The sequence below is a fragment of the Myotis davidii genome, unplaced genomic scaffold, assembly GCF_000327345.1.
Source record: "Myotis davidii unplaced genomic scaffold, ASM32734v1 scaffold164, whole genome shotgun sequence".
Classification (NCBI taxonomy): domain Eukaryota; kingdom Metazoa; phylum Chordata; class Mammalia; order Chiroptera; family Vespertilionidae; genus Myotis; species Myotis davidii.
Genome location: NW_006296417.1, coordinates 550,239 through 559,658, shown reverse-complemented (window position 1 = coordinate 559,658; position 9,420 = coordinate 550,239). Strand labels below are relative to the sequence as shown.

The window sequence follows — 9,420 nt, the reverse complement described above, 5'->3', positions numbered from 1 at the left end:
GTGGGGGCCGCTGTCCCCTGGGTGGCAGAGCCGGCGACACCGCCCACCTGCGGGTGCAGAGGCCTCACACTCTGCTCCTCCCTCTGCCCTCACATTTCAAGAGCACTGTAGCAGCGTCGAATGTGTAGACTATCTCTGTGCTGACCGGGTGAATGTTTCACAAGTTCACCTAGTCCTTTTTCAATTTTTATATATATACACACACACACACACACACGCACACATATAGTGTGTGTGTATATATATATAGTGTATCTGTATTTTTATTCTCAAACAAGGATATTTCTTTCCATTGATTTTTAGAGAGTGTGTGTGTGGTGGGGGGAGCGAAAGGAACATTGATTGGTTGCCTCCTGCCGGGGCCAGGGATCAAACCTGGACCCAGGTCCAGGCCTTTGGCCGGGAATTGACCCCGAGGCCCTTCAGTCCGTGGGCCGACACTAACCACTGTGCACACCAGCCAGGCATCATTCCTACCCTGACGGGATGTTGTCGTCATTGGGGCTCTTCGCCGTGAGCACATCTGTACATGAGCATGTGTTATTTTTAATTGCAGGATGAAGGTAAAGACAAAGCCTTAAAGTCCTCTCAAGCTTTCTTTTCTAAGTTACAAGATCAAGTGAAAATGCAAATCAGCGACGTGTTTCACAAGTTCACCTAGTCCTTTTTCAATTTTTATATATATACACACACACACACACACACGCACACATATAGTGTGTGTGTATATATATATAGTGTATCTGTATTTTTATTCTCAAACAAGGATATTTCTTTCCATTGATTTTTAGAGAGTGTGTGTGTGGTGGGGGGAGCGAAAGGAACATTGATTGGTTGCCTCCTGCCGGGGCCAGGGATCAAACCTGGACCCAGGTCCAGGCCTTTGGCCGGGAATTGACCCCGAGGCCCTTCAGTCCGTGGGCCGACACTAACCACTGTGCACACCAGCCAGGCATCATTCCTACCCTGACGGGATGTTGTCGTCATTGGGGCTCTTCGCCGTGAGCACATCTGTACATGAGCATGTGTTATTTTTAATTGCAGGATGAAGGTAAAGACAAAGCCTTAAAGTCCTCTCAAGCTTTCTTTTCTAAGTTACAAGATCAAGTGAAAATGCAAATCAGCGACGCCAAGAAGACAGAAAAGAAAAAGAAGCAGCGACAGGACGTTTCAGTCCATAAATTAAAGCTGTAATACACTCGGACTCTAATGTAAATACGATGTAAGTTTATATTCAGCCACCGTCCTGTTTTATAAATAAAGTGTTTTGAGAACTCTGCGTGGCCCGGGTGGCAGATGTTTAATTCCTCGGTGTAAAGAGAAACCCCAGGCTGCCTTTGGGAAGCCCGTGTGGGCCGTGCAGGAGACAGCCCAGCCACGGTCCTCTCTCATCACTGATGTCTCTCCCTCCCTCTCCCTTCCCCTCTGAAATCAATAAAAATACATATATTTTTATATTATTACCTTTACAGTGAGGCCGTTCCTCCCCGCCCTCACTGCGATGCTCCTCCTTTCTCTCCAAAGGGCTTGTCTTTCAATTCTCTACATTATTTATTTAGTTATTTATTTAGGTTTTTTCCCTCTACCTTCCTCAACCAGCATGTGTTCTCCATGAAGGCAGGGGTTTCCCCACGCCCAGCGGACATTACCTCACCCAAGGGAGGCCCCACCACCTATCTAATGGTGAATTCCCTATTCCTGTCCCTTTGCTCTGGTGAGTTCACTCAGCACGTGGATGAAGTTAGCGCTGGCCCGTGTCGCAGGCGGCGAGGGGTTTCCTCCCCGCCCTCACTGCGATGCTCCTCCTTTCTCTCCAAAGGGCTTGTCTTTCAATTCTCTACATTATTTATTTAGTTATTTATTTAGGTTTTTTCCCTCTACCTTCCTCAACCAGCATGTGTCCTCCATGAAGGCAGGGGTTTCCCCACGCCCAGCGGACATTACCTCACCCAAGGGAGGCCACACCACCTAGCTAATGGTGAATTCCCTATTCCTGTCCCTTTGCTCTGGTGAGTTCACTCAGCACGTGGATGAAGTTAGTACATAGTGAGCGCTGGCCCGTGTCGCAGGCGGCGAGGGGCGGAGGACAGGCGGGCCCCTGGGCTGAGAAAGCGAACGTCCTGGTCATCCTTGGGGACGCCGGAGGCAGCTGTGTCCGTGCCGCAGGGCTGACCGATGAAGTCACTTTTCAGTGACGCAGCCATTATTAGGAATTAAATTGCACAACCTCACAGCTAAGCTAGAGTGAAATCAAGTACCCCAAACTCATCACTCTCTAGCTACGCTAGTCCCCTTACCCACCATTTCCCTTTCCACCATTTTAGTTACCTGTGGTCAGCCGGGGTCCAAAAATGTGAAGGAAAATTCCAGACATAATGTTTTAAATTGCCTGCCATTCTGTGGACTTGATCATTTCACAAAGACCTGCTCAGGCCTGCCCCTGAGTGAATGGTGCCTGTGTCCGCTTCACTTTGACACCCACGGCTCCCCCGACACGCGGCCTGCGCCCCGACCGGGAAAGGGGTGCCCTCGGAGCGCACGTGCCGGGGCGCATTCTCTCCAGTTCCTACCCTAACCTTTCCAGAGTGACAAGGCCTCTATCTGCTGGTCAGTCATGCCCAGAACCCCACGGGCCCGTGTCCGTGACAGGAGGAAGCCGTGAGTAAGTGGCCCCAATGACAAGTTTCTCCGATAGAACTGTTTCTCTCAGAGGCTTCAGACTCACCACCCAGCGCTGGTTCTGCAGAGCCTCCAGGGGCAGGAAGTGGCTCAGCTGATGTGAAATTACATACATGAGCTACTCACATAGTGACGTTTCCTCTGCCCGTAAAGTCCTCCTCCAGCGGAAGTCATGATGGCTCCCCTGCTCCCCTCTTCCAGGTCACTCTGCTGTCACCTTCTCAGAGGACTTGCCCAGCTGCCTATTCAAAACCACTGGATTTAATAAATGAATTTTCCTCCGCGATGCCCGCCGCAGGGTTCAGAGCGCGCTTTACCGTCTGACCCGCGCGTGCTGTGTTCTGCAGGGAGGGAGTACGTGCTATGAAGTCCAAGGGAAGCCCCCTCTCCTCCGTCCAGCCAGGGACCGTCCCAGCGAGCCCCTGCGCCCGCCCCCAGGGGTCGCCTTCGCTCTCCTCCCCGAGACACAGCCCGGTTCTCCAGGGCGCATGATGCCGGCGGGGACATCGCCCGCGAGGAAAAGGCCCCGTCGAAGCCTGTCGAGCAGCAGAGCGAGGAAAAATGCATCCAAATCCATCGTGTTGTGTTTCAACAGCGCGCCACCCGCCAGGCTTGCCTGCCCCGTGTGTAGTCAGATGGTGCCCCGCTACGACCTGAACCGGCACCTCGATGACATGTGTGCTAGCGGCGATGACGTCACTCCAGTGGCCCCCGGGCTGGGTTCCGACGTGGCCCCGGGAGAAGGGGTCACACCGGAGAAGTCGCCACCATCTGACCAAAGCCACTCGGCCACAAGGGGCGGGAAAAAGCAGACCAGCCCCTACTTTCAAGGTACCGGTGGCGGCGCGTGCCACAATCCAGACGCCGAGCTGCCATCTCGCCCCGTCCAAGTCGTTCCTTTGGGAAGCCTGTCCTCTAAACTATCCAGGAGGTACCTGCAGGCGAGAAGAGCCACGGAGAAGAACGAGACCTCGGCCGCCGCAGCGGTCAGGGTGGTGGCGAGCTGTGCGGAGGCAGAGGACGACGATCGGGGCGTGGAGAGCAGTTCCCAAAAGGAGAACCTGTTTTCCTGTGATCCTCTTCCGGAGCAAGATACTGTGGAAGGCCCCTCGTTAAGGGCAGCTGCAAAGCCAGGGCCTCCCCAGGACGGTGGGAGGTCCACCCTCGCTCCTGCCTCCCCAGACAATGCTCCAGTGTTACCGCCCAGAGGAACTCCTGGGAATAAACTACCCTCCGCTCCCGAGGCCAGCCGGGCAGAGCAGGAGAGCGTCGAACAGGCGGATGGCGAGGGTGTCGGGACACGTGAGGCAGGCGTTGGTGAAGAAACCGAAGTCCCTGAGGCTTCGGAATCGGAAACACAGCTTTCTTGGGAGGCGCCATCTCAGAGCTCTCCCCGTGACGCTTCAGAGTGGAGGAACTCCCACAGACTCCCTCTGGAAGGTGACAGCGGCTTAAAGGATGAAACTGCCCGCGGGGTTCCTTCGGGGCCGGGGCCAGGGCCAGGGCCGAGCTGCCGTGTTCCCGGTGAACCCGTCCCAGCGCCGCCCAGCCACCCTTACTACCTCCGCAGCTTCCTGGTGGTGCTGGCAGCCGTCTTTGAGAATGAGGACGACAGGATGCTCTTCGACGAGCAGGAGAAGGGAATCATCACTAAATTCCATCAGTTATCGGGTACGGTAGGCGTGTGCTTTCGGGGCTTTGTCTCCCATTGGCTGGCCCGATTCAGGCCGTGAGGTGACGACGAGCAGCAGTCTGGTGGCCACAAGGAGTCAGTGTGGTTTTAAGAATCAACTGGAAGCACTCAGAGGAGTCAGCCTTCTGCCGTCTCCTCTAGGTTAGGAGATGTTTGGAAAGGAGGCAAGATTTTGTGCCCTGTGATGGCCGTTCCTGTAGTTTCCTGCCTGTATGTATACAGCAGGCCCTCCGACAATGTTATGTTCATTGACTTCAGAGAGGAAGGGAGAGGGAGAGAGAGAGAGAAACATCAACGATGAGAGAGAATCACGGATCGGCTGCCTCCTGCCCGCCCCACACTGGGGATCGAGCCCGCTACCCCGGCATGTGCCCCGACTGGGAATCGAACCCTGACCTCCTGGTTCCTAGGTTGACGTTTAACCACTGAGCCACGCCGGCCGGGCTCCAATAATGTTTTGTTCATCCTCTTTTCATTACGATACGGATGAGATGCCATAGGAACTAAACTCTCATTTATATCAATTAGTCTACGGCGGAATTGGTTTTGTTACACTTTTCCCTTAAAGTCGCAGGACTTACTGATGTCATCGGTAGGTGACAAACAGCCTTTTCTGGGTTAAAAAATAAGAGCTAGCAGTGCGACCTCGCAAAGCGCCCTCTGCGTTCTGAGCGGCCGCTCGGCTGGGGGCGGGCTGTTGGTTCCTGCACAGCCTCTCCCCAGACGTGAAAGCAAAGGCACGGAGAGGAGGAGGCAGACCTCGGTCGGCTGAAGCACATTTCCACCCCCAGCAATATTTCAGGCTCCTGGGTTTGCCTTTCCGTGTCTGGGCGTGGAGGAAGTGGAAGCGGCCAAGCTAAATCGGTCCATTTAAAAATACGCCCGGCTCCTTGGCAGCCGCCGTGGCTCTAGGCCAGGGTCCAGGTTTGCAACAGAAGCCACCCTGTCCCAGCCCCACTGTTTACCCAGAGGGCCGCGGGGGGGCCAGGGTCCCTCCCGAGGCAGGAACGGCTGGCGAGGAGGCCACGCCGACCTTGGGCGCCCCGCAGCCACGTCTGACTTCTCAGTAGATTTTTCAAAACCCGGAACGTGACTCCTCACGTTAAAGGGAAAGGTTTTTGTTTTAAATTCACACAGTGGAATTACTACCGAGTTCCTTGTGTTGCTGTTCATCCTCACGCGAGGATATTTTTTCCACCATTTTTTTTAAAGAGTGGAAGGGAAGGAGGGGAGAGAGAGAGAGAGAGAAACATCGATGTCAGAGGGACACATCAGTTGGTTGCCTCCTGCACGTGCTCCCACCAGAAATCAAACCGCCACCCCTTGGGTGTGCGGGCCGATGCTCTAACCACTGAGCACACACTGGCCAGTGCCAGCCCCTCCTTTTTGTGAGAGTGAAAGCGAAGTCTCAGGAAGGTGCCCCACAGTTGGCAAGTGGCAGAACTGGCCCCGGGCTTCCCATCTGGGCATCTCCCTGTCCCTGGGGGACGAGCACGTGGGCCAGGAGACATTCCCCATGGGGGCTTTCTGTTTCAGATAAGTTACATCTTCCACAGGAAGAAAAGGGGTCTGGGGGGAGACCAGTTGAGGAGGCAGGCATGCACATCTAAGAGGTATCCTGTCCCCCGGTTTTAAAAAGGAGGTGATACCTGTCCGCTGTTTTGGAGAAGAAAGGTCACATCCTCCCCTCTTTTGCTTCACCCGCTTGCAGATGGCGGTCAGAAGTTGTATGTCAGACTTTTCCAGCGCAAGTTCGGCTGGATTAAGAGGCCTAAGTTGGACTATGAAGAGATCGCCCCCGACTTGGTGCCCGTAGTTGGAGAACTGGAGCGAGCCGGCTTCCTGCAGACGGGTACGATGCATCCAGGGAAACGTAAGGGGAAAACAGGACATGAGGGACGGCGATGCTGGTGCCGTGCCAACTGCTGGCTGGGGCTCGGTCGATAGTAATTGTGTGTTGTAATAAGTCACTCATGTGAAGGCCACGCTCTCCTTCGCCTTTGGGGTTAAGACAATGAGGATAATCAAAGAGTGTCTGCACTTGCTTTCTTTGTTGTTGCTAATCCTCACGCAAGGACATTTTTTTCCATTGATTTTTAGAGAGATTGGAAGGGAGGGAGGGAAGAGGGAGAGAGGAACACCGATGCGAGAGAGACTCGTCGATCGGTTGCCTCCTGCATGCACCCGACCTGGGGCCAGGGATCCAACCTGCAACCCAGATACATGCCCTTGACCAGGAATTGAACTCGCCACCCTTCTGTGTGCGGGCCGGTGCTCTAACCACGGAGCACATCAGCCAGGGCAGACCTCCGTTCCTTTTCAGTGAGAAGGAGGTCTGTTATACCTTCTCTGAGGTCTCTGTTTTTCATACCCAGAGATAATTGGTTGGGCATTTCTATTGATTTTTAGAGTGATTGGAAGGGAGGGAGCGAAGAGGGAGAGAGGAACACCGATGCGAGAGAGACTCGTCGATCGGTTGCCTCCTGCATGCACCCGACCTGGGGCCAGGGATCCAACCTGCAACCCAGATACATGCCCTTGACCAGGAATCGAACCCGCCACCCTTCTGTGTGTGGGCCGGTGCTCTAACCACGGAGCACACCAGCCAGGGCAGATCTCCGTTCCTTTTCAGTGAGAAGTAGGTCTGCTATACCTTCTCTTAGGTCTCTGTTTTTCATACCCAGAGATAATTGGTTGGGCAGACTGACATCTCCACAGCGAATGCCATCTCGTTGGCATCTAACTACGCTTCCTTAGAGTAAAGGACGCCAGAACATGCTGTGGCACTTTAAAACTTTTCTTTTAAAAAAAAAACACCATTTCAGAATCTGAGTTGCAAGAGCTCCCTGAAGTGCTTGAACTGCTTTCCGCTCCTGAACTGAGGGCCCTGGCAAAGACCTTCCGCGTGGGCAGCCCCGGGGGGCAGAAGCAGCAGCTGGCGGAGGCCCTGCTCAAACTGGCCCGACAGCCGTCCGTCTGCAGCTGGGGCACGAGCGCGCCCGGGGTCGGGGCGGTGATCTTGAAGAGGTGCGTTGGCTCTCGTTGCCGTAAAATCATTGGGAAACACCGAGCGCGCATCTTACCTTCTGACAGGCGGTCCCTGCTTTGGGACTGGCATCGCTGGTTTCACTGGCAACTCGACTGATTGGGAAGGGAGGAGCGTTCTCGTTCACTCCGCCAGCCTGGAGTCCTTTGTGGTTTGTTACTCACAATGCCTGTGACGCCATCCTAATTTCTAAGTCCGCGGACAACCTGGAGGCGAGAGGATACAGGCCATAGGCCTTTTGGTAAATTCCAGGATTTGTGATGCAAGAAAAATGCAGTTCTGACTGCTATTCTTGCAGGATTTAAGAGTAAGCTATTCAGTCAATTTTTTTGGCGGGGGGAGGCTCTCCATTAAGCGTAATACTTCATCTAAACTGTGCCTGGAGTCAGAAGGGAGAATCGCTGATGTCAAACGGGCAATACTTTTACGCGTTTTCCTGCTATTCGCGACCAGCGCCAGCCCACCCGGCTCTCTCCCGGAGCCACACGGTGCGTGAACCATTGGGAAATGAAATGTCCCCGAGGCCGCCCTGGGTGCCTGGTGGGCGCTGGGCCCCAGAGAGGCGAAGAGACGCTCCGGGGGTGCACAGCAGGAGGGTGGCTGCCTGGAGGCTGAGAACAGCGAGCACCCCACCCTTAGCTGGGCTGCCTCTGAACGTCACCTGATGCCGTGTCCCCGTCTGTGTCTCAGGGCCAAGGACCTGGCGGGCCCGGCGCTGAGGGTGCGCAGGGGCCCGCGGGCGGTGTTCTCCCGGGCGCTGCTGCTCTTCTCGCTGACCGACGCCCCGGAAGAGGAGGACGCCGCCTGCGGGGGGCAGGGCCAGCTCTCCACGGTGCTGCTGGCCGACCTGGGCCGTGTGGCCTTCCCCCGCTACACGGTCAGCCGGCGCGCCCGGGTCTTCCAGGACAGAGACGACCTCCTCAGGTCAGAGCTGGTGCCTCACCCCCCCGCCAGCCGCCTCGCCCCGCTTTCCAGCCGCAGGGCGGGCCTACGTTCACGGTCGGAGCAGCCCTTTCCACTTTGTTGCCTGGCTTTCTTTCTGCCTCCCCTGCGTGCGCATTCCTAAGACTCTACAGAGAAGGTAGAGATGTGCTCAGCCCGGCCGGTGAGGCTGCGATGGCCGAGAGTCCACCTCTGAGCCAGGAGGTCACGGTTCGGTTCCCAGTCGGGGCACAAGCCCGGGTTGCGGGCTTGATCCCTAGTAGGGGGCATGCAGGAGGCAGGTGATGGGTGTTTCTTTCTCTCTCCCCCTCTCCTTTCCTCTATCTAAAACACACAAACCCCCTGGTGTGTGTGGTGTGTGTGTGGTGTGCAAGGGGGCAAGGGGGTAGAGATGTGTTTATTGGTATACTATACATAATGCCCTGTAGATATTTTTAAGTCAATATGGACATTTAATATAAAATATAATAAAATGTCAAAATATTCTTCTTCATACCAATAATTTTTTTCTTTTTTTGGCATTGTACTTATGATTGCAGTGTTATTATAAAGGACACACATAGGATGAGGTATGGGAGGGATGCAAGGCTTCTGTGCCCTCTTCATGAAGTCAGGGCATATCACTCTTCCAGTACATTGATGTGTTCACCAACCATGAAGCTCCACTGACTTTTGGTGCCCAGGGTCCTTTGTGAGGTTTCATTATATAGGCATGATTGATTATATCATTGGCCATGTGATTGAACTCGGTCTCCAAACCCACCACCACTCCCCAGAGGTAGGACTGGCCCAACGTTTCAACCCTCTAATCATGTAGTTGGACTTCCGGTGATCAGCCCCATCCTAGAGGTCCACCAAAAGTGACCTCAATAGCATGACAAAGACATCGCTCAGGAAATTCCAAGGCCTTTAGGAGGTCCAGGCTTTCTGGCATGAAAGAGGAGACAAATTCTTTGTCATAGCATAGGTGGGAAGATTGACTAGAAGTTCAGTAGATTGACATTCCAAGTGAGTCACCGATTTTAATATGACTGAGGAGCCACTGCCAACCCTGGCCCCC

General features: G+C 54.5%; 1 protein-coding gene across 1 annotated transcript in view; it reads left to right on the top strand.

Annotated features, from left to right (window-relative positions):
* Nucleotides 1-2,958: 2,958 nt before the first annotated feature.
* The window catches only part of FAN1 (FANCD2/FANCI-associated nuclease 1), a 34,390-nt gene continuing 27,928 nt past the window's right edge, over nt 2,959-9,420 (top strand). The window contains exons 1-5 of the mRNA XM_015569101.1: nt 2,959-4,350; nt 6,084-6,224; nt 7,198-7,399; nt 8,109-8,404; nt 8,621-8,641. Coding sequence (XP_015424587.1) covers nt 3,168-4,350; nt 6,084-6,224; nt 7,198-7,399; nt 8,109-8,404; nt 8,621-8,641 — 1,843 coding nt within the window. The 5' untranslated portion in view covers nt 2,959-3,167. The remainder of the gene's footprint in view (nt 4,351-6,083; nt 6,225-7,197; nt 7,400-8,108; nt 8,405-8,620; nt 8,642-9,420) is intronic.